This window comes from Mirounga angustirostris, unplaced genomic scaffold, assembly GCF_029215605.1.
Source record: "Mirounga angustirostris isolate CCGP_5_RB_7025 unplaced genomic scaffold, mMirAng1.0.hap1 SCAF_10, whole genome shotgun sequence".
NCBI classification, from domain to species: Eukaryota; Metazoa; Chordata; class Mammalia; order Carnivora; family Phocidae; genus Mirounga; species Mirounga angustirostris.
In genome coordinates this window covers 37,339,054-37,364,250 of record NW_026991718.1, presented here as the reverse complement: position 1 = coordinate 37,364,250, position 25,197 = coordinate 37,339,054, and the positions used below count along the sequence as shown (strand labels likewise).

Below are 25,197 nucleotides of genomic sequence, written 5' to 3'. Positions count from 1 at the left end.
AAGGTGCCCACCCTGTGCCCCCATGGTTGATTTCTCATCTCCCATTTCTCCAGGAAAATATTCACACACGTGCACAACGAGTTTGTTGCAGACCAATTTTGATAAGAAAAAAGGTGGAAGGTAAAAATACATGGAAAGGGGGACACTTATTTAGACTGCATTAAATCCATATTTTGGACTGTGATTGAGAAGTTCAAAAGAAGAAGGTAGAGCTATGTCCTGACATGTAGAAATGTTCAAGACATGGCTAAGTGAATAAAAGCAACTTGCAGAGCAAGATTTACATACAGTATGCTATTATGTATGCTGAAACACACGCTCCTAAAACAAAGGTCATAATTTCTACCGTAACAGACATAAGGTACGAATAGCAAAGTTCTGGAAGGACAAACATCAAATAGATAACAGGGTTACCTCTGGCTAAGGACTGGAGGGTGGGAGCCATCTGTCATTACTGTTTGGATTATTTATGATTTATTATGCATATAAGCTATAAATAAATAAATACATAAAGAAAATTCGCAAAGACTCTGGCTTTTCAATGAATTAGAAAGTGGCAATTAGGTCAGACATCACCCACCTTGAAGTTGAGTCTGGAGAGTCAGAGCTCTGGACACCTCCCAGAAACGGGTGTCTTCTATTGTGGATGCCACCCTCTAGAGCCCCAGGAACACTCTCTGGGAGGGGAGTTCTCAGGCTGAAGAACTTGGCAGGCCCTTCAGGCAACGGAGCGGGTTCTGATCCATGAGTGTGGCACTCAGAGGCCACTCAGAGAATAGGGGCCAGGGTGCTGGGTGAGTGGACATCTGCAGATGATGGGGGAAAGGAAACAGCTCACATATGCCGGGGGACAAGTTGTCCTAGGACCCAGAATGTTCAGTCCTCTTTCTCCCCTGTCCCCTCACTCCATGACCACCTTTGGAACCTCCAGTGTCTTCTGGTGTTGAATATGGTGGCAGTGACACCATACTTGGAGACAATGGTCTCTATCGTCCTTACTGTGGCTAGCATTTTCTGAGTACCTGCTGAGTTCTAAGCACTTTGTCTGACTTAATCACCACAATATGATAAAAGAGAAGTACCGTTAGTTGTCTCACTTCTCAAACTTGGAAACTCGGGCTCAGAGAAGTTTGATTGGGTGATTGACACCAATCACACAGCCCTTACAGGAATGTGCCAGGTTTCTAGCTTTGGCTGCCAAACTCCCAGACCTGCCATCATGACTCCTACACTTTCTCTGCATTGTGGAGGGCGGTATCAGGATCCAAGTGGGAAAAGATCCTTCCCCAGGACTCTGGGCTCTCTCTGCTGGAGTGAGCCTGAGGGAAGTAATTCTACTTGGAAAACTAAAGTCTCAGAGCAGACAGGATCAAAGTCTGTAACTGACAGGGAATGGGGACGAAATAAACAGAAATCAGCAAGACCGCGGCACATACTCTATAAGGTTCAAAGTAGAAGCGCTTAGGACAAATAAAAGGAAATGCTACCTTACATAAAGATGATATGCTTAAAAGCGAAAAATAAATAAATAAAGTTTAGAAAATTGCATAGGTTTAAGGTCTGAGGATCTAACGTAAAATATTGAGACTGTCATTGTTAACACTTGCTTAGAGAACACACTGTTAACATTTGCTAAGGGAATAGAACGTTAAAGGTTCTCACCGAAAAAAAAAAAGAGAGAGAGAGAGAGAAACATGAGGGGTCATGGCTGGGTTCATTAACTAGATAGTGGGGACCCTTGCAAAATGTATACACACATTCACCACGATGTACACCTGAAATATCCTACAATTTTATTTGTGAATTATACCTCAAGAAAGCTGAAAAAAAAGAAAAAGAAAAATGTATGGGTGGATGATTCACTCATTCTTGCCACAAATGAGTTTGGTGTCTTCGCTTTGCCAAATGCGTGGGAATTCCGTGAGGGAGAGGTAGAATGCATTGTGGACCCCAACCTTTTCTTTCTTTTGTTTTGTTTTTTATTCTTTCATTTACCTGGCCTCTCTGAGGGCCAAGGAAGCCTTGGTCTCATTACTAGTGGTCAAGCTTCTTCCCAATCGGCCACGGGTGGTCCCTGAAACTGACAAATGAGACTCATTTTCTAGTTTGTTTTCTAGTTTGTTCCAACAGCCTTCTCGAAGCTACATGGCTGTCCATGCCCTTGAAACACCCCATGGGGTAGTGGAGAGAATGCTGGCTCAGGTTTCAAATGAGCCTCAGTTCAGATCCTGGCTCTGCTCCTCAGCAATGGGGTGACCCAGAGCAACCTCTATGCCCCAGCTGCCTCAAAACCCAGCTTCACTGGGTGTGTATAAGGCACCCAATAGCCCCTAGCATTTAATGATATCTTGTAAATAATAGTAGTGGTGCTTGTTATTAGAAAGAAACCCTATGCTTCGCGTTCCCTCAAGGCGATAGTGTGTCTACCCTCCTATGGGGGCCATAGAACAGCAAGGATGGACATATTGCTGGAGCACTAGAAGAGAGATACAAAAATCAGGGTCCAAAGCTGTAAACCCTCAGGGCTCCCCCTCCAAAAGCAGGGAAGTCAGGGGCTGTACAACAGAATGCAAGAGGTCTTGAGTCTAGCCGAGACCCAAAGTGTGGCAAAGCACCCAGGATTGCTCTGCTCAGAATTCGGGGAGCCTTCCACGGGCCAGGCAGTGAAGGCTGGGGGGCTAAAGGCATATGAGATCTTCTGAATCTTCTTTATCCATCAATCTCTCCCCTGACCCTGCTCCCCAACCAGCAGAGTCTCTTGGTCTTTTCATCAGCGCCCTGGGCATTGCCAAGGGTTAGGGGAGGCCATGCCCTGTTCTGTGGTTTGTATCAACAGCAGGAACCTCTGGCATTCCAAGGCCACAGAGAACAAAGCCGGCCTGGAGTCTGATGAGGAGCCCTGGGTCTGGGTTTTTTCCTTGGCGCCTCCCCAGAAACAGCGGTCAAGAAGGCAGCCCACTCCAGTGCCCTGGCATTGGCCTGAGAAGATTCCTGTGCCCTGACTTCAGCTGCTCTGGGCTGGACCAGGGCCTGGCCAAGGGGAGGGCATCCCTGCTAAGTGAGCTGCCCTCCTTTCCTGTGGCAGGAAAGTTTTCTGGCCATGGAGGTCTGACCTCACTCTGGCCACTCTTTGGGTTCCAGAACCTTCCTTCCTGCCTGGAGGGTGGGTAGGTGCTGGGGAGTGGGAGGAAGTAGGATGGGGTGGCCAGTATTTCCAACACTTAAGGCAGGGCCTGGATCGCTAGTGGTTTTTTTGGTCATTGAGTCAACCACCTACCAGCTGGATAACCTTAGATATGCTACTTACCTTCTCTGGGGTTCAGTATTCTCATCTGTAAAATGGGCCACAAAAGGGCCTTGCTAATTATTTGTAACTTAAAAAAAAAAAAAAGCGGGGTGCCTGAGTGGCTCAGTCGGTTAAGCGTCTGCCTTCGGCTCAGGTCATGATCCCAGGGTCCTGGGATCGAGCCCCACATCAGGTTCCCTGCTCTGCGGGAAGCCTGCTTCTCCCTCTCCCACTCCCCCTGCTTGTGTTCCCTCTTTCACTGTGTCTCTCTCTATCAAAAAAATAAATAAAATCTTAAAAAAAAATTTAATTAATTAATTAATTAATTTAAAAAAGCTATTAAAACTAGAAAAAAGTTGACATGCTCTGCCTGTATATGTTGTTCCTGTTCTTTCCTTCTGTCACCTTCCTCTCTGCTTCCCCAGTGAAGCTCTTTCCTACTCAGGGGTCCTCCAGACACCCCGGGGGCAGTCACCAAAAGACTGCAGGGTAGGCAAAGAGCTTGAGATACACGTGCCCAGGACATATCTCCAACTCAAAACCAACCGACAAACAGTGCCGATGGTGGCTTTTTCCAGACTGCCTTGCACACCGGGCCTTTCCTCTCACCCGCCAGGACCTGTATTTCTGTATTCCTGTGTTTGGACAGCCTGAGGGGGAGGGGTGGAGCAGAGGCTCATTAATGATTGATTCTCCAGCATGGCCAGGGCCACCAGGAGGCCTCCGGGCAGGCTGTCAGCCATTTCCTGAGGTGTGGGCACAGGGTAGAGATCCCATGAGGCTAGAGCCCCACTGGGCACGGCTGGGAGGGGGGCAGGTGGAGCACAACCTGCAGGTGCCCTCAACACTTCTGCCCTCTGTGAAGGGGGGAAGTCGGCGAGGCTGGGAGCTTTGCCCTCCCCTTCTGCCACTGGCTCTGCTCCTCCTTTGGTGGGTCAAACCATACATTGTTCCCCTCACAGACACCCCCGGCCCCACGGCAGCCCACCCCACGCCCACAGCACACGGGCTTTCCTGTCCCACAGCTCACCTGTCCATCACCCTGTGGGTCACAGGGCTGTTTGAAAAACTCTCGGTGCTTTTGGGAGGGGATTAAAGGAATGGACTTCTCCAGCAAAATTTGAGGAGTTATAATTCCGCCCTTCTTGAAAGTATTGCCTGGTCTTTGTTGCCTAACAATAATTAACTTTTGTGCAGAGGTGTAGTTTCCAAAGGGCTTCCACATTCATAATTCTGTTCATCCTGCAACAAATCTATGAGGCCGGTCGTACCCTCCTCACTCCCCACCTGCACCCACATCCCACTGAATAAGCAAGTGAGGCTCAGAGAAAGGAGATGGCCCTGTTTCACATAGCCAGGGCTGAAACGCCCACCTTCTACCTCTTAACAGAGAGCTGCTGGTTTCTTCCCAGGAAATGCACTTTAGTCCCAGAACTGTTTCCCATGTGGGGAAAGGGGGCATGGCAGGTAAGCAAGGAGGGCTTGGGGGGCGGGGATCCTCCCCCAAGGCTGGCCTCTGGCTGGTTTGCATAGAGGAACTTCTGAGACTTCATGTCAAAGTGGGAGAGGGGGTCCCAGATTCCCTCCCTGTCTTGGGATTAAGAAGTAAGGCCCATGGCCCATCCTGGAGTTCAAGGGGCCAAGGAGCCTGAGCCAGAGGTGATAGGATTCCACCTGTGCAATTAAACAGCCACTCCAGTAGGCCCTGTAAACTCTGAGCTGCTTATAAAAACCCCAAACCACCCTCTTTCCCAGTTCTGTCAGCTATGAGGGCCAACTGGTGTGCTTAGGGCAGCTTGGTTTTAGCACTGAAAATCCCACATCTAGGGAATGCCCTCGGTCTCATCCCTGGCAAACCCTGACCGCTAGTTCTGCCGATGTCGGCCGAGTCCTGGAAAGAAAGATCATCTTTTGAAAGCTCAGCAGGTCAACTTAAAAAAAAAAAAAAATCGCAGAATACTCAGGGGAGTTAGGCAGTTATACCTGGCATGTATTTCAAACTCTTTGAATGTTAAATCTGAAAGAACATTTATTTCCACAAAGAAACACTCAGATCTGTGGCCAGATCTGTCCAATTTTTAAAGGCAAGCCAGAGTTACTCTTTCTTCTCTAATTTCATATTAGCAATTAATTACATTTTCTTGGAAAAACACTGAGCTCAAAAAAATTGTAACTGGGTTTAAACCACAGGTTGCCAGCTGATAATCTCAGCATGAAAACCTTATAGGCACCAAATCTAAGAAAAGCTGGAGAAGGAGGTGTTGGTTTTTAAAAGTGTGTTCTAAATGTACCATTGATCCAAGAGTCTCTCATTCGTGATGCTAAATTTATTTTGAAATATTAAGTAACATCAGAGGAAGGCTTAAGATTTTTATGCGTAACTAAAATCACGGATATGAATTTTCCAAATATATATTTTCTTATTTAAATAGACATAATATATTTTAACATATTTAACTTAAATATTTAAATATATATTTCAAACTCTCATTTTGCAAAGGAGGAGAGTGATGTCAAAGAGTTTGAGTTGGGGTGCTGATTAATAATTATTTTCTTGGGGCACCTGTGTAGCTCAGTTGGGGGCATATGCCTTTGGCTCAGGTCATGATCCCCACGTCCTGGGACCCAGCCCCAAGTCAGGCTCCTTGCTCGGTGGGGAGCCTGCTTCTCCCTCTCCCTCTGCCTGCCACTCCCCCTGCTTGTGCTCTCTCTCTCTCTGTGTCAAATAAATAACAATCTTTAAAAATAAAATTTTAAAAATAACCATTTTCTTGACCTTGGTGGCAGGGAAATAAGAAGCAGTAAGGAACCCAGGCCTGATTTCTGATTGTAATTAGAAAGCACTGCGAGGCCTGGGTTTATCTCCTCAGCAGGGCTTACTGTATTCTTACTGCTTGCTAGCTCTAGAACTTCTGTGCTGGGTCTCCTCCTGGCCACCTGCTGTCACCTGTAGTCTGGGAAAGGGGTGTTCTCATGACGTGTGAATGGGCTTTTTGCACTTTTCATTTTCATATTTAAATTACTTTTTTAAATGAGCTCACAAATGAGACAAGAATGTTTTGATTAGTTGCTGTTTCTGTCCTTTGAGAATGTTTGCCAGAAAAGGGAGGGGGGGTTGGATTTGTTTTGTCAATTGGGGAGGGGGGGAGAAAAGCACTGGCAAGAATGGATGCATGAGTTTCCATGGTGATTGGTACCTATCAGCCCCCTGACTTGGGAAGACCCTCGAGGTTTGCAGAACTGTTTGGGTCAGAGCTTGTCGGACTCACCTGGGCATGGCCTCCTCGGTGGGAGGGAGCCTGAGTGGACAGTCTGCCTTCACCTCTACTTCCCCACAGTTCCCCTACAGAGGCTGAGCGGGCACCGGAGTGGCCAGCTGGCCCATGGTGGTGTCCATGAGACCTGCACTGAGGTCCACTTCCATCCCAACACCCTTGATCTTCTCTCTCCAGGGGGTCTTTCCAGAGAAGTACAGTAGCTGGACATTTGGAAACTACAGAGCAATTTTAAATAACAATTGTTATTTTAAATGCCCCTATTGTTTTTGTTTAGAGCCCTTGTTACAAATGTGGAGGATCCATTCAGGGATATGCATATTCTCTTCTCTTTCTTTTCACAAAATGATTAATTTCTACTAAATCGAGAAAGTCTGGGTGGGAGGAAGAAGTGGATTAACCTGAAAGATAAAACTTTTTTTTTTCCATTAAGAAAAATAGTGTTTTTACACACACGGGCGCACACACGTGTACATACACACGCACATCCCCCTGAATAACCTGTTCCCTCTGCCCGTTCACCGCCCCCTCTCACTCGGCCATCTCTGGCCTCTGTATCCTGCAGCAGTCCCTCCAGGCGAGGGAGTTGTGCTCCTGAGTGTGGCCATCTGGTCTGAGACTGGGGAGCATCCAGTCCCTGCCCCCCACCCCCACCCCAGCCTGTAAGGTGTTCCAACACGTTTGTTGGCACACACAATCTTCCCTGGACCCAGCCTCCCGGACAGAAGAGAAAAACCTGTGACCAAAGAGGAGGCAGCTCATTCCCACCCAAGACACCCCTACTTCTCCCCACCCAGGACCCCCAGCTCCCAAGGCTGCCGATTCCCCCAGACTAGGCCAGAGGTCAGCTCAGTCCTGTCCCCATCTGATACCCTTCCATGCTAAAGTGAGATCTAGACCCTCAATGCCCGCCCTGTGAGCTGTTCTCCCAAGTTCAAAATCCTCAAAGGGCAAGAAAGAGGACTGGCTGGTGGCTGTGTGTGTTTGGAAGGAGGAGAAGCCCTGTCCAAAAGGTTATGGGACCATTTTCATTAATCTAATGGTGTGAGGATGTGGCTCCTGTCTGGGTAAGTTGGAGACTATGGGTTCTGGGTTCTGGGTTCTGGGGCTATTCAGGGTTCTGCCTTGGAAGAAGTCCACACCTGTGGTGAGAAGGTGGGGCCTTCCTGTCTCCAGCCCTATTTGCAGGTTTCTTCTGCCTTAAGAAACAGGCTTAAAAACAAAAGTTCCCTCTTATAAAAGAAAAAGCTGCTTTCCCAGAGGGGAGCAGGGGGTGAGAGAAGGGATGCAGGGTGTCTCACTTCTGGTGGTCATTGACCCCAGGAGGAACCAGAGACCCTCATCCTCAGGCTCTGAGGCCTCCATCTCCCACTCCTCCAATATTTCCAGGCCTGCTGAGGTAGGGCTCAGAGGCCTCCCTCTCCTCTCTCCGCTGGAAACAGAAGCTCCAGCGAATGTTTCTAACTCCTGAGTCCACTCAGCCATGTCCCCCTTGCAAAATCCTCCCCTTCCCGCACCCCCCTGCACCCAGCCAGCCAATCCGAGGCCTGCGAGTCTCTCCAGACCCATCTCTCAGGGCCCTGGCGGGATAAAACCGGTCGGTGATGCCGGGTGGATGGGAACAAACTTCAGAACGAGGAGAGACGCAGGGCCCAGGGCACCCTCGCGGGCTGACCCGGGCAGTGAGGGCCTGCGGCCGGCTGGCCAGGTATGCTGCCCAGGGGTTGGCTGAAAGCTGACTGGGGAACAGCGGTGATTCGAGAAGGGAGAGGGGCCCAGGGAGCCAGGCAGCCTTTCCCGTCCTAAGTTAAACTGGATAAGGCTGGGGCAACAGGGGAAGAGGGCACTGGGCTGGAGTTTGGGGCTTCCTCAGAGGACCCCTAATCCCGGATCCTTCGGGCAAACGTGTGTTAGCCAGGCCGAAGTGGGCCACCCTTCGCCTAAAAAATCCTCCGACCCCTGCCACGTGATGAGAGCCTAAGGGATAGGGCCCGGGGAAGGCATAAGATAGGGGACATCGAATCTCATGCCCCTTCCCCTGGGTCTGTGCAGGGCAGCGGCGTGGCGGCTGGCGCGGCGGGGACCTGCGTGAGGAATCCCTGAGCCCTCGGCGGGCTGCGAGCGACTCCCCGGCGATGCCTCACAACTCCATCAGATCCGGTAAGGACGCGGCGTTGCCGAGGCCCCGGAGCCCCCGCGTCGCCGTGCGTTCGTGCGTGCGCTCGGGCCGGTGGGGCTGGGGAGCTGACGCTCGGGCTCGTGGGACCCACCTGCGCGGGGACGCAGCTGGGGGCGCCGCTGGCCTAGCTCTCCGCTGCGGCCATCTCGCCGTTCTCAGGCCCCGAGGTCCCCCTCGGCCCGGCGAGCCGCCCTCCCCAGGCCTTGGTTTCTGCGGACCACACGGAGGTGAGGAGCTCTCCGTGCCGGTCAGAGGGGTGTCCCTCGCGCCCCACCCCCGTCTTGCATGTCCCATGAGGGAGGACATCCTGTACCTCTCAGGCCCTGGGCCGCCCCCGACCTCTAAGCCCTTGTGCCCGGGTGCGCGCAGCTCTTGCCCCTGGCTGCCCCGGCGGGACCGTGAGCCCCGCGCACCCCTCAAGGCGGCGGGAAAGAAGCCCGTGGTCCGGGCCTGGGGGGCCTCTGAGTGCACTCGGCTGCTCTCGGACTCCTCCTTGCCGAGCCTGGGGCAGGCGGGGAGCCGAGCGCGGGGCGTCCGGCCTGCGAGCACTGGGCGGCCCGCGGGGCCGAACCTCCCTCCCCAGCGGTGACCCGGCCCAGGGCCTTCCAAAGCGCTCGGGGGTCCCTGGCCGCGGCGCCTGCTCTTCCCCGCCTCCTGGCCCAGGCCGGGGTTGTGTGTGGGGGGTGGGGATGGGGGGGTGTTGAGGGGGAAAGTGTTACGGAGACCGAGCCCCAGGGTCGGGGCCGGCGGGCGCGGTGGGCACGGTAGGCGCGGTGGGCACGGCCGCCCCGGCGCGCAGCAAGTGTGGACATAGGGCAGAGGCGCGGCCCGGCCCGCGGTGATGGATGGAGCCGGGCGGGCCGCGGGGAAGGCGATTTATGGGGCCAGGGCGCAACGCTATCGATTTGGGCCGGCGAAGTGAGAGGAAATCAATATTTCAGATGAATTCTCGGCGAATATGAAGTCCCGCACGGCAAACGGGACATTTGTTATAATAAGCAGGGTCGGATCGGGCGCGGCGCGCGGTTGAGATCTCTATTTAGCCGAGAGCGCCACGAGTACGAGCTTCGCAGCGCAGCCCCGAGTCCGGGGGCCGAGGCTCCACAACGAGGGGTGCGGGGAACCCCGCGAGGCGCCGGAAGGTTGCTCATTCTGGCTTCCTCTAGGGTGGGAGACGGAGTCAGCAGTACGCTGCCTCCCCACCCCGTCCCCCTAGGAGAGCGCGGCCCGAGCGGTCCCCGCCGCCTCTGCGGGAGCAGGGCAGCTTTCGGCGCGCGGAGTAGAGACCTCGCGGCCCTTTCCGGGGGCGGCGGGTTCGACGAGCCAGGGAACCGAGCGGACCTGCCCGGCTCCCCTTACCCCGCCGCGCTCCGGCGCCGCGCGCGCGCCTTGACCACTTTCCGAGGCCGGGACCAGGTTTTAGCCCCGCAGTCATTAGCCAAACCGGGATACAATACCGACGTCGCCCGTGCCTCGGGATCGGGACGGTCTCCGAGGCCGAGCGCTCAGCGCTTAGTGCCCCATCTAACGCCGGCCTGGTCCCGGCCAATTCCGCTCGGTTTCGATTCCATCTCCCCCCGCCCCCGCCGCCCGCAGCCCGACCTTCCCCTGACCTTTCAGGCGATGGTAGGAGTGGGTGCCCTGGGACCTCGAATTTACCGTGGGGCACCAGACCCCTTTTCCTCTGTTGTTGCTAGAAATAAGATGAGGTCACAGCCCCTTGGGTTGGCTTGATTTTGTTTTCGCTACTTATTTTCATTCTAGAAGCACTCATTAGAATAAATAGGGATAAAAGAAGGAAAGAAAAAAAAAAGGCACCATTTATTTTTACTTTATTTTTAATCAGCAACAGGCCCAGAAGAGGAGAGGCCAATTCCCCACTGGCTCAGATGTAAATTGCCCTTGGGTTTGGGGAGAGAGCCGTCCACTCCCTGGCAGGGCCAGGACAGAGGTTATTTTTCCGTTTAAGGAAGGCAGAGGGGCTACTTCTAAATCTTCCCCCAAAACAAATAAAGAAATAAAGCTGCAAGGAGGGAAAATGAACCTTTCTCCTTTCGTTTAATTTAATGCTAATAAAACAGAAGAAAACTGCCTAAAACACAGCTCAAACATTTCAAGGCTATCCCCATGTCTTTTCTAAATTCCCTTACGAAAACCTGAGCCAGAGACCTCCTTCTTTCTAATCAGTTTACTTAACACCGGTGATTACATGTAAAGATAAATTCATAAGCTGACTCCGGTTTTTATAAGCCCATTTCTCTCAGGTTTTAGCAGCTTCCCTCTTTTCCCCAGGCACTTCCATTCCTGAGTTCGCCCTTGCCTGGAAAGCTTCCATTTAAGTTTTCTCTGGAACAAAATTCCCGGGGCGCTCAGGCGGCCACGAGGCTTTTCGCGGGACCGAGGCCGGGCGCACCGTTTCCAAAACCCCAAGAAGCCGGAGAAAAGTTTCCGGCGCGGCCTCTGCCCACCCGGCCAGCCGCTGCAGCTCACCCTGGGCTGGCTCACTCTCGGCTGATCTTGCTTTGAGGAGAGGTCTTATTTATTTATTTTTTTCCCTACAAGCTTTATTCTGAAGGGCTGTGGAGAGCGCGTAGGGAATTATTCTGATTGCTCTGGTCAGTAAGGTACTGGAATTTTGTAGCATCAGGGAACAAAGATCCTTTAAAGCAAATACTATTTTTTTTTAATGCTTAAAGATAAATGCCACATAAATATTAAAATGAAAATAATACTCTATCAGTGAGGAAGAGAGTTTAGTAAAAGCAAGTAGATTGTCATTAAAAGTTATGTGCCATAACTTGAGGCAACCCTCTTCCCCAGCTACTGAAAATAGGTTATTCAAGTGGTCAAATAAGACTGAAGATCAAGGAGGAACATGCCTCTAACTTCCTAGGTCTGAGATGCAAAGCCCTATTGCCTCCTCTTGGTTTAAGAAAGGAGTAAAGGGGACCAAATGCATTTGGGAAGGATCTATTTTCTTCCCAGGTTTCTTGCCTGGGTTGAAAACAAGGTCTCCGGATGGGAAACAGACTCAAGGAACATAAAGAGGTATTGGGGTTCCTCAATTCATCTTTGTTTCAAGATGGTCCATCCTCCCACCCTCCTCAATGCAAGTTAATTAGGAGATAATTTAGCTACCTTGTGAATTAGTTTTAAGATAAGTATCTTTTCAAGCTTTGTCACTTTAATTGCTCCACTGATTGATAAGAAGTAATTATTTCTAATTGACACTTTTTTGATGTCTATTGGAAGCATTTATTTGGGACTTTTTTGGGGTGGAAGGAAAGTTAATTAATTTTATCAGTCTGTACCCAAAAAGACTGCCTAATTTTGTTGAAGAGGACAAAGGAGATGAAGGAAAACAAAACAAAAAATCAGTCTCATGAAATTTTAATTATTGTGATATTTTTATTCAAAGGAGATCCTCCACTAATATAATAATATGTCAAAGTTTCTATTTATGACTTCAAATCTCTAGTTTTAATGGGGTACATGTTTACTGGGTATATATTTTTCCCTGGATCTACTCACAACCCCTTTATATGCTGACTTCATTTTGGAGGTTACTATGCTTTGTAATTAATTTTTGTGAAAAGTAAAATCAATAGAACTCAGTATGCTCGGAATAAATGGCATCATTTTTGTAAGAGCTAATTTTAAGAAAGATTTACTAATCATCATCCCTGTTCTGTAATTATTGATAGAGTTGGGTATGAAGGTGAAACTTTACTTTGGTGACATGCTTTCTCGTACTTAAACCTCGGAGTAAACAGTTTAATCATTCACATCCTCCAGAATATGTTACTGTGAAAGAGAAAGAAGGGACAGAATAAAGAGCAAAAGAAAGACCCTGAAAGGCGGCAATGGGGGAGGGGGAGGAGAGAGAGAGAGAGAGAGGGAGAAGGTGGCTGGAGAGAATAAAAATGAAAGAACTTATTGCGGAAGCGAAGGTAGCCAGGTGCACAGGACCTTTGTCATTCAATATAAGAAAATGGGAATTCTACTTCAAAACACATCGTTTTGAACACAGATCTCTACCACAGCCCCTAGGCAACCCCTAAACACCACTGGCAACTCCCCGCTTTTCTATGCATGAAAAGAGGCAGGATTTTCAGGAGCCAGCTGTTCTGGCTGTTGGGTATCTAGATATCAAAGTCTTGATTTGGTATCCATAAAAAGGAAGCAAGAAAATACACATTGTGCTCTGGGGGCTTGTAAAGAGATTTGAGTGTTGTTTATTTTTATTATTAAAGCCCCTGATCTTCATTCCTAGCTGTATACCCACCATCTTTCCACAGATAAACTTGTGACTCACTGACAGGAAAACATTTCCACACAAACCCAAAGTGGAGACACGTATTTGCACACACTCATGCACGCCTGAAATGAGAGAAGCACAACCAGACACGATGCGCTCCTGCCAGGTTAATTTCAGCCAGTGCCTTTTCATTTATGTCTAAAATCTTGTCTGCTTTTAATGATGTTTCTCCCAGATTACGTGGAGCTGCAAGAATGAGGAAACATTTTAAATAAAAAAAGAAATTTAAGACGTACAAACAGCAGATAATATCACATACCAATCTCACTATTAATGAAACTGAAAAAATATATAAATAATGCAAAAAAAATCAGCAAGGGAGAGTTTAGTAATGGAAAATTCCCCTGCAATTAAATGAAACAGTAATTTAGTAGAGATATGCCTGAATGAATTAGCATTTATTAATTGGTTCTCATAAAAACAATTTGTGTGTGTGTGTTTCAGGGGGGATATTTAAAGTATTTATTTCATAGGAAAAGTTCCTCAAATATTCCTATCAAATTAGGTAGTGATCATATTCTATTTTTTGAAAAAAATCCCAATTTTCTCACTGGTGAATTTCACCTGTACACAAAAAACGTGGGGTGAGGGAGATGAGTCCTTTTAAATCAGAATGAAGCTGGTCCCCTCTTCTCTTGGGACATTTCCAAGTGTGAAACCAATGGGAAACACATTGGCAGGGTCTGTTAGGCTTAGAAACATCCAAACCTGGTCCTGAGCAGACTCCCAGGTGACCTTCTCCTCTGGGGCACGACTAACTGAGGCAGGGGAGCCTGCTTTGTGGCTCTGTGCCCCCACCCTCCGCAGCCTGCTCCTACGTCCTTGCCAGCTCAGGCAGGAACTGCAGTTTGTAATCTCAGCGAGGAGCTTGCTAGGGTTGACTGGTGCATGGATGTGTTTACTTTCTCTCGCCACAGTTGGTCTGTCTTCAGTTCTAAGCATTTTAAAGCTGCTCTATTTATCAGTCCAAGAGGTGCCGAGTTCTCAGTTGCGCTGAGAAAGCTTTGAGCTCTGGGGTTCTGAGGACACAAGGAGCCAAAAGATAAAAGAAACAATTTCTTTTAAGGAAAAAAAAAAAAGATGATTTTAAAAGGAGAGGACAGGAGAATGCACCCTTATTCAAGACTGCAATTGGCTTTTGTTTTAGTTGAAATTTGGGAAATGGCTGAGTCACTGGCCCCCACCAACCCCCACTCCCTTCGGAGATAGGATGCGGGGATGTAAAACATCCTATAGAGAGAGGAGAATGCACTCCCATACTTAGAGTTCTTTGGGAGAGTGATTCTTTTTTGGGTTCAGACTGGAACACTTTATAGCCCGGGTTCTTTTGGAGAAAGAGCTGGAAGACATTCTGCCGAGGAAGTATGTGCAGTGACCACACCTGCGGAGGGGCTAGATGTTTCTCTCTGGGGGAAGGAGTAGAGAACAGCCATCCAGGGGTCTCCTGGTTCCTGAAAGCTCCACTATCCCAGGCCAATCCCAGTTCATTCAGTTGGTGATCAGTGACTCAGTGATGGAATCTCCGGGTAGGGGTGGGTGGGCAGAGGCATCCACTCTTCCTTATTTATCTGTGGTCAGGGCACACTTTTTAAGTGGATCTCTGAGGGTCATAACTATTTCCTTAGGTGCAGAGTTAAGGTTGACAAGCCTCTTTGGGTTTTTTGAAAGCTCCCCTAGATCTCTCCCTTGACCAGGTGGGAACACGGTGAGCAAATGTCTCTTACACGGGCCATGGGCCAGAAAAATCTTCCCAGGAAGTTTTCTATTTGAAACCCACAATTCATGTCACTGAGTCTAGGCTTTACCCTGACTGGGGCTCCTTCCCCAGGAATGGGGCTGGGCAGAAACCAGCATCTCCTTACTGAGGCATGTCCAAGATCAAAGGGGAGGGAGGTTCAGGAGTTCCCCCAGGGATAGGTGGGTTCTGTTTCTGTGTTCATGCCTCAGAATCCTTCCCTAGTCCTGAATGCCATATAAGATGCCAAGTCTTGCTAAGCAGCTTGCTCTACCTCTGGCATTGCCGCTTTAATAGTTAAGAAAGAGGAGTGACACATGAAGAACTCAGCACACCCTGGCACTTAGTGAGCCCTCAGTACATGGAAGCTGTCTCAGTATCTCCACGGGCTCTTACTAGTATGGTATTCCACAGGAGAGGGCACATATCCTCTAATTTAATTCCCAGAACTCTACCAGGCAGGTATTGTTTTTGACATTTTTGCAGAAGAGAGGCTGATCTGACTCCAACCCCCCTTTCCTCCACCTGCCCCTCTTCCCAGAGTCCCTCATCCAAACTCCCTGTAGCATTGGCTGGTTCACACACAACTCTGCTGGGAATTCGGACCAGAACCCTTGAGAGGACATAAGAGCCTGTGACAGTGACAGGCAGGGCCTTCAGTCTGTCAGCTTGTTCTCCTCACCAGGGTCCCTAACTCTCCCACTCATTAGAATAGACCCCTTTGCAGTGCAGTTCTCGGTCTTCCCATCTGCACAATGGGAGAAGTGGTACCTATCAGGATGTCCCTCCTGGAGGTCGCTATGAGGAAGGAGATGATCATCCACTGGGAAAGGCAGAGAGGGGGCTTTCTTTTAATGCATGCCCCCAAGGCTGCCATGTTTCCACCTGCACCAAAAAAGAGGGACAGCTATCCTCTGGTACCTTAGTTTATCATAGGCCAGCAAGGAACTTAGTCCCTTGGCATCTCCAAACCACACCTGGCCTGCCTACCTGGGTCCACTTCAGAGACTAATGAATTAGTGGGTGTGATGGAAGTTTCAGAGTTACTGGGAAGAGCAGTCCACGAAGTCAGGGGACATTGCCGGTGCCTAGTCCATGGGCAGCCACTTAAGGTGCCGGATCTCATTTCCCTGAGTTTAGGTTTATTCCTTCTGCTACTTCCGGGGGGTCCCTCTCACTTAGGAGTTCAAAACCAAATCGTCTGCTCCTTCAGAGCCACCTGAGTGGTTCAACTTGTAACGTTAGCTGGTAAGGGGTTTAATTTTAACGTTTGCACTCTTCGCTGTGAGAGTAGTTGCCCAGCTCCTGAGCTGGTTGCATTTCTCTGATGAAAACCCATTTGTAGTTTTAAGCAGAGAGACTGAGAAAGAAAAAAAAAAATTTTTTTTTTTCTCTGCCTTCTTTTAAGTCTTGTCTTTCTTCTCTTGTCTTCAGCCACAATGCTCATCAGTTTTTCTTTTGCACTTGTTCTCCTAAGTGGCCTTGGAGTGACCTGAGTAGTTAGTGCTAATTAGTCCACTGGGACATATTGTCGCTGTCAGACCAGCACAGCAGAGAGGTCGGGGAGCTGGTTGGGTGACGCATCTAAGAAAGAGCTTAATCTGCTGTCATCATGTGAACTGCATGTTTGCACACCCAGGGTCCTTCTCTAGGAGGACAGCAGAACTATTATTCCTAGAATAAACTCCAAGGCCAGGAGGTGTCAGGAGGGCTACGGATTTTGCAGTCACTGGGAAGCCAGGGCCATGGGAGCCTCCCCATCCCCACAGGCAGCAGGAGGGGCTATGCCGTGGAGGCTTTGCCTTTGCTGACCTTGCTGGTTTCTCCCTGTGTGACTTTAGGCAAGTCAGTTGTCTCTCTGGGCTTGAATTTCCTCACGTGTATAAAATACGAAGATGTTGCAGGGCTTCTAGAAAGTACTGAAAGTATGACCAGTATCCCCACCTGGCACATAGCAGCTACTCAAGAATTTTTTTTGTCCTCTTCCATACACTGGTCACCAGGGAAGAGAGTCTCCAAAAATTCTCCAGGGCAGATGCCCAAATGTTACATTGTCTTAGCATTTCCTGTGAAACTTGCAACCCAGCATTGAAACTTTGTTCCACTTAAAATTTAGGACAGATCTTTTAGGTATTCCAAGTGGGCAAAAGAACAAGCCTACTGCCTAGGAGTGTTGGATTAAATTAAAGGACATGTGAGAAGGGCTGGCTCAGACCCCCGTGGCCATTATTATGATTCCTTATTTCATTTTACCAGAAAACCCAGTCATAGGGGAAACACTAGAATGGGCTATGCACGGACTTTATGTTGGAATCCAGAACATTCTAGGGCTTTAGTAAAATTTAGGGTCTTAGAGGACAGGTGCAGAGAAGTGGATGTGTAGTTCTGCTGGGTGTGTAGTAAGAGAGGACCACACGAAGACATGTCTCGGTACTTGTTCTTAATCGACATGAAACCATACGTTTATTTTTTTTTTTAATTCACTGATCTGGGGCGCCTGGGTGGCTCTGTCATTAAGCGTCTGCCTTCGGCTCAGGTCATGATCCCAGGGTCCTGGGATCGAGTCCCCCGCATCAAGCTCCCTGCTTCACGGGGAGCCTGCTTCTCCCTCTGCCTGCTGCTCCCCCTGCTTGTGTGCGCTCTCTTTCTGTCTCTCTCTCTCTCTCTCTGTCAAATAAGTAAATGAAATCTTTAAAAAAAATTCACTATTCTCTCTCTCTCCCACCCTCCACCCTGCCCCCATCTTTATATTTTCCTACTTTGTATAATAATAATCCAGCTTTGTCATGACGGCAAAGCCTGGTTGACATTTAAAATTAGCTGAGCACCGTATCACTGACTCCAGCTCCGCTTTGGTCTTCTCCTCTAACCCCGAGATCATTCTCGAGTGCTGTCAAAATGGAGGTGGCAGGAATGGGGCAACCTCTTGACAGGTCCTCGGGCAGAATCTGGCTGTGACTTGGAGGTGGGAATGGAGAGGAATGAGGATGGGAGGGAGACTGTTAGGGCAGGAGAGGTACTGGAGTCAAGCTGGGAGCCAGCTGAAACCTGAGGGTCAGTGGTTTAATTCAACATAACAAGCCCTTGTGGTGGGCCGCCCGCCATGTGCAGGGCACCATGCCAGCGATAATGACATTCACTGCCCCGGATGGTCAAGGTATGACAGGGGTGAGCGGCACCTTCTCGGGGCGGGCCACTGGAGTCTTGTGATTCCCTGTCAAGGGGACAGACCCACAGCACCAGGAAGGGAAATAATCAGACCAAACAATCCAGTGGCGGGTCAAGGACTGAAAACTAACAACCCAGGCAGTGGGAACACCAGAGGTCATTTATCTCCAGCAGCCACCCCAGCCCAACCACGTCGTTGCCGCCGACAGAAAAAGCTCATCTGGCCTTCGTGAGTCTAGCTGGTCCTTGGAACACTGGCTCCAGAGAAGCAGCATGTGAGCCTGTGTAGGCTCAGCCAGCTCCATGGGGGTCTACACCGGACTCCGGAGTGCGGTGGCTAGCTGGCTCGCGGCAAGATGTCGCTGCTCTGTAGGTTCAAATGCCATGGAGATGCGCCCACATCTGCGAAATCGAAACGCTTGCCGAACACTTCTGACGCATATCCCCCACACCTTCAGAGATGTGCAGACTTTATAGGATTTCCCTTCTGGGCCCCCTGTCTCCTTGACGGTGTGACAAGGAGCAGATCTTTCCAGTCCCCATATTCTGTGATGACATGACAGTGCCCCACACCAGGAAGATCCCCATGCCCCCGCAAGCGTCCCCTCTCCTGCTGGCCACAGAGCTGTCTGGACAGGGGCCCCTAACTGTGACAGGCCGGCCCAGACCGCAGGGCTCACCCTTTCGCAGGTGAGACCTGCTCTCAAGAGTCCTGCTGGCAGTGACACGGTTGCTGTCCCGATTGCTTCCTCACAGTTGCGTCCCTGGCTGGCTGGGTCCTGTGGGCTGGAAGGTATCCATCTCCCCGGGAGATCTGAGGCCAGGAGCGCATCGTGCCCCTGCCCACACTGCTCTCTGTCCCCACCTCCCTGGAAGTCACTGTCCATACCACAGCGAGGACGTGATTGTGCACAGCCTTCTATTGTTTGCAGACAATTTGGTGTGTGTTTGCCAATCCACCCCATGTAGATGGTGCCCGTCTTGAGGCCAGGGGGCCTATCTTTCCCTTTGCTGGAGAACAAAAGGGAGTGTCAAAGGGGCTGGCGTTGGGGGTCTTGAGTTTGCGTTCAGCCACTTACACCCACAGAAAAGTAGACACACGGGTCCTGCCTCGGCAGGCTGCTGGAAGGACTGGCTGACCTCAGGCTTGTGAAGCACTTAGTTGGGGGCTCCCCCCACCCCCAGCTATCCTCTACCAGCCCAGCTCAGATGCCACTTCCCCCGAAAGCCTTCCCGCCTCTCCAGCTCCCCAGGGCCCCCTAGCACTTTCTTTTTATGGCATGTTTTGCAGCCCACTTTTTATTTTATTTTTTATTCTATTTTTTACTTTTTAAAGATTTTATTTATTTATTTGAGAAAGAGAATGAGATAGAGAGAGCATGAGACGGGGGAGAGTCAGAGGGAGAAGTAGACTCCCCGCTGAGCAGGGAGCCCTATGTGGGACTCGATCCCGGGACTCCAGGATCATGACCTGAGCCAAAGGCAGTCGCTTAACCAACTGAGCCACCCAGGCACCCTGCAGCCCACTTTTTAAAGGAAATTTCTCTCTGTGGCTCTTGCTCTTCTAGATCTGGGCTTACCTGAACACCTGCGAAGCTGTGGGCCTCACATAGGAGCTCCCCAGGGTTTTGTTACACAAATATCTTCCTGGACCCAGAGTTGGTCAAGGCCAGCAGGGGTTACCAGGTGAAGCCCTGTTGCCACATTTTCCTGACAAGGACACTGAGACTCAGGGGCGTGCCTTGCTCCGGACCTCAGGGGCCTCGTGGCACAGCAGAGCCTCCGTGCTTATAATCAGGGCTCGCTCGGTGACACCGGGCTGCCTTCAGAGTGTGCTGGGGCAGACGGAGGGCGGACCCAAGTCCGGGGAGTGCTGGCTGCGGCCTCTCCTAAGTGAGCACTGACCCAGGGAACCGGGAAGAGGGGCTTCCCACACCTGCTGACAGGGACTGCTAAAGCTCGGGGAGAGGCACCGACACACACGGACACACAAATGCCCACATAAACCCACACATATACACAACACACACACTTCCCTACACACAAACGTACAGAGCCACACATATACACACTCACACATACACCCAGCCAGGGTTGGGACTAGGGCGAGGTGCCGGGAGGACAAAATTTCAGGAAGTGCTCACTCTCAGGCTCATGCAAGGGTAAGGCTGGCCCTGAGAGTGAGTGCCCCCTTAAATTCTGTACCCTGCCCTAGTCCTCTGTATGTGGTGCACGCACCCACATAACCATTAACGCCCACACCCATATACATGTGGGGGACATATGCTCACACACCTATGTACAATACTTATTGTCTCACGTATAAACGTATAAACACTAGGAAGGAGCTTTACAAAGTACATGTGTGTGCAGAGCTCTGTCCTAGGTCTGTGGGTGATAAAAAGGAAGGCCAAAGAAGCCCCTGCTCTCGGAGACCCCAAGAGATACAGCCAGCAAAACCCCAGGCATCATTGCTGAGTCCCAGTCGAGTCCACATTGCTGAGAAGCACCAGTAACAGACGTGGTAGACAAAGTGAGGTCCAAGGTATCCGGGGAATCTGCTCTGTGTTGTGGGTCAGCTCGGATCAGTTGAAGCATGAGGTCACTAGCCTGTGACCTCCCCGTTCTGGCAACCCACGGTTTGAGGTCTGAGCTGAGGAACTCCCGTGTCCAGCCATGCCCTCCTCCCTGGGGCCCCACTGAAGTTACAGGACAGAGGTGTCATGCGGGCCCTGCAGAGACCTTGGTTTCAAATGAGACCAAAAGACAGTCATTCACATGGGCCACTTGTTAGGCCAGTGTCAGAGCCACTAGCAATGCTCTGTCTCCAGGGTTCATAGTGGCTCTTCCCGAACGAGGACAGTGTTACCAAAGCAGGCAAGCAACAGCCGCAGGACCTGCTTATTCTAGAATCTGGCCTCTTGGTCCCTTGAGGATGGCAACACTGAAGGCAGGTGGCTGAGGGCTGTCACGGTGGCCTTCTTCCTCTGCTCAGACCACGAGAATATCCTGTCTCATCTTTCACCCCTGCTCAGAATTCCCCGGCAGCTCTGCCCCCTGAGCCCCTTGGTCCTCAGCCTGCAGCCTTATGAGCACACATGCCCCTGATCACGAAAAGGTTCAGGGGCCACGTGAGTGTGCACCCCAATCTCACGGATGCACAAGGCTTGCTGCAGCACCTGCAGAACGGATTATTACAAACAGTACGGTGTCATCATGAATGCTTTGTACATTTGATCAACAAATATTTGTATAACCTTCATAAATCAGTGATTCTCAAACAATGTTTCCCTGCGGAGCAGACAGAGATGCTCATTGATATAATGAAACCGAGCAATAGTGGCAGGAGAAAGTGCATTTGTGGACAAACCACCTTCAAGTTCAAGGTGTAATTTTTTTTTTTCTATTTAATGGCCACTACCTCGTATATTCCTTAGGATCTCGGATCCATTTAGCAGCACGTTATACTTTTCGCTATGTGGAGCTTGCTGTTTGGTCGCGTTCTTGGTGGAAGTGTGTGTGGCCTTCCAGGTGCCCGTTCTCCTGACAAGTGTCAGAATAGCTAGTGTTGGGGCGCCTGGGTGGCTCAGTCGTTAGGCGTCTGCCTTCGGCTCAGGTCATGATCCCAGGGTCCTGGGATCGAGCCCCGCATCGGGCTCCCTGCTCAGCGGGAAGCCTGCTTCTCCCTCCTCCACTCCCCCTGCTTGTGTTCCCTCTCTCGCTGTCTCTCTCTCTCTCTCTCTGTCAAAGAAATAAATACAATCTTTAAAAAAAGTAGAATGGCTAGTGTTGATATGAGGCTGGAGTTGCCTGATGTCCACCTGGCAGGTGTAGCACCCCAATTCTGTGAAATGATGAGATGCGCATGCCTGCATCAGAAGGCACTGGAACATTTCTGTCACAGAGAATTTGCATTGCCACCATCCAGGAGGGGGCCCCGTCCCTGAGCCCCCACCTCTCTCACCTTTACTTTCTCCAAAAGCTCCCTGCTTTCCAGGCACGTGGTACCTAGCATGCGTGTGTCGGTCATTTAAGGGACCCGGTGATTGTGGCAGAGTAAGGACACTCTCCCACACAACTTGAATAAGTTGCTCCCCTGTCTCACTCTTGGCTGCTATTGGAGCTTACTTAGGGCCAAGACACCTCTCCTTGAGATTTCCTCCAAAGATCCTGTCCCCTGTACCCTTTCTGTCCCAGCCACCTGTCTTAGCTCAGGCTGTTAAAACACAACGCCAGAGGTACCTGGGGGGGCTCAGTCGGTTAAGCTTCTGACTCTTGATTTTGGCTCAGTTCATGATCTCAGCGTTGTGGATCGAGCCCTGCATTGGGCTGTGCACTCAGTTTGGAGTCAGCTAGTCTCTCTCCCCTCCCCTTGCCCCTTTCAAATAAAATCTTTTTCAAAAAAACACATACAGTGTCACACACTGAGTGACACTGAGTGGCTTAAACAACAGACATTGATTCCTCACTGTCCTGGAGGCTGAGTCTGAGATCAGAGCACCAGCGTGGTCTAGTCTGGTGAGGGTGCCCTTCCTGGCTTGTAGACGGGGCCTTCATGCTGTGTCCTCATGTGGCCCTTCCTTGGTGCATGTGCCTAGGGAGAGAAAGATCTGGTGTCTCTTCTTATAAGAATAAGCGTTATTATAAACTCTGATTATAAGCACTGTCCCCATCATGCGGGCCCACCCTCATGACCTCATCTAACCCTAATTACCTCCCAAAAGCTCCCCTTCCAAATACCATCACACTGGGGATTAGGGCTTCAACATATGAATTTGGGGGGACACCAACATTTAGCCCATGACACCAGCCATAGAAATCATCATTTATTTTTCTCCTCAGGAGCACAGACCACTTGGTCTGCTATCCAGAGATGCTTCTGTTCCCAGCCCTCTACTGCCCTGAGACAGACCTGTCTCCTCTCTTTCTGGCCTATTTCTCTCCTAAGTGGGTGTTCCGCCGGGTCCCTGTGCTTGGGTCCTCTAGCTTCTCAAGAAGTATCTGGGGTCCCTCTGCTCTCTCTCTCTGACTCCCCGCACGCTTGAACTTGCCCGACAGTGCCCTGTGCTGGTCTCCGACCATACCCACCCCCACCCCATGCTTAGTTACTCCAAGGTCCTAGGACATACTCTCACCCTCTCACCCAGTCATGCCTGGCCACATAAGCCTTGAGCTCTAACTCCGAATTGTTTCAAAGGACATTCGTACTCTAACATTCAGTTTAATAAGTAAACATCTACAGAACCCTTCAGCATGGCAGGCGTGGAGCTAGACTTTGGGGTTGCAGAACTCCGGAGACACGCTGACATTCTAGAGATAATGGAAACAAATTGGACTTTTAGTCACAAGTGAAGAGAGAAAGGAAAGGGTCAGTCCAGATAGACACAAAATGCTGAGCTAGTGGGAGAGGGAGGGGTGCGGGGCTATGATGGGGGGGCAGGGGTGGAAGCCTACCCTGAGGCAGGGGCAAGATTCCGGCAGGGGACTCTAGGGGGGACCAGGGGGAGCAGGGATGTGGAGTCCTAGGAGTGTGTGCAGCTCAGGGACCAGAGTCAGCTCTGGGCTAAGGGTGCAGCAATGGAACGTCAGGTGGGATTCAGACAAACAACAAGGGGCTTTGACCAGAGAGGCCAGGCTGAGGCACCAATACCAACCCTGCCATCAGGAAGCCTGGGTCAAGTGCACTCAGCGTACATGTTTGGGAGTGTTTCACTCACAGTGCATGAAAACTTCCATCCTCACTTCCCTTGTCGTTGATTTTCATATTCCCTTCAGCTCTCTTGCTAGAACCACATACCTATTTTATCCTCTTTGAGCTTTGTGGTATTTTTATGAAGGGGAACAACTTGGCAGTAATCTGTGATGATTCACATTATTAAAATATTCTGAATTCTCTCTTTTCCCAGCCCTGTTCCAGAGAATCCTAGCCTGGTGATTTTCCAAAATCATCTTAGAGTCCCGTTTGCACTTCCTTTTAATCCAATCATTAACAGGCATTTGTGGGCAAACCGCTGGTGTACAATTCGAGAACATTCTATCCCACCTCCCTGACGCTGTTTCCCACCACTTCCAGATGCAAACCCATGTTCCAGCCAACTGGTCTCTGTTTCCAAAACACACTGTGTACAGTCCCACCTCTGCACCTTTGCCCGTGCGATGGCAGCTGCCGGGAACATCATCGCTACTCCCACCCTTTATTTATTTATTTATTTTTAAGATTTTATTTATTTATTTTGACAGAGAGAGACACAGCGAGAGAAGGAACACAAGCAGGGGGAGTGGGAGAGGGAGAAGCAGGCTTCCCGCGGAGCAGGGAGCCCGATGCGGGGCTCGATCCCAGGACCCTGGGATCATGACCTGAGCCGAAGGCAGATGCTTAACGACTGAGCCACCCAGGTGCCCCTACTCCCACCCTTTAGACAAAGTTCTGCCCAAGTTCCACTTCCCTAATCAGGCCCTTTCTGCTCCTCTCAGCCTTAGTGACCGTCCCGTCTGACTCTCTGCTGCACTCGCCTCTGAGCTAGGCAAGAGTGAGAACTCTTCGTTCTCTCTACATCCCCAGCACTCGGACATAAAATCCTATATGAAATGAGGGTTCCACAGGTGCCTGTGATGGGAGTTCTGACATAATTCTCCAATAGCATGTTTTATTGTTTTGCTAGTTGACCTAACTTGTCTATTTGAGCTTTGCGAATAAAGTCTTTCCCACATGAAGCCCACTTGGTCCTTCCACATGACATTGTTATAATCACTGCCCGATTTTCTTTATAATAAGGGGGCACTATGCGACTGAAGAGATAAGGAATTGTAGCCTTTTTGGGAAACCTGATACAGCCCCTGAGGCCTGAGCTTCCCCACTGGGACACCTCCCCAGTCCTGAGGCACCTTGTTGGCCTAGGCCCAGATGCGGGGTGTTGAGGTTGGGCAGGAGTAACCACTGGGAGTAGCAAACGTTGGCAAGCCTGGACAAGACTTACCCAACAGGGGTCCTTCCTCGTGGTTGTTGGGCATCAGCTGGGCAGGGTGGATGGCCAGATTTAGGGCTATCTGTGAGAACCAATGCTTCCAAGATTCTTTAGGTTGGGAACTGAATTCTTCAAACTCATCTGGCACATCGTAGTTACATGCTAGATGCTTAATAAATATTTGCTAAATGAAATAACCATTTTTAAATTTGCTTTATACAAGTGTTTCTCAAGTGTGGTCTTCGCTCCAGCATCAGAAGCTTCCAGGGCT

General features: G+C 50.1%; 1 protein-coding gene across 1 annotated transcript in view; it reads left to right on the top strand.

Annotated features, from left to right (window-relative positions):
- Window positions 1–8,190: 8,190 nt before the first annotated feature.
- Window positions 8,191–25,197, top strand: part of PAX8 (paired box 8) — a 57,749-nt gene continuing 40,742 nt past the window's right edge. Inside the window, exons 1-2 of the mRNA XM_045884574.3 lie at window positions 8,191–8,269; window positions 8,614–8,721. Coding sequence (XP_045740530.1) covers window positions 8,697–8,721 — 25 coding nt within the window. The 5' untranslated portion in view covers window positions 8,191–8,269; window positions 8,614–8,696. The remainder of the gene's footprint in view (window positions 8,270–8,613; window positions 8,722–25,197) is intronic.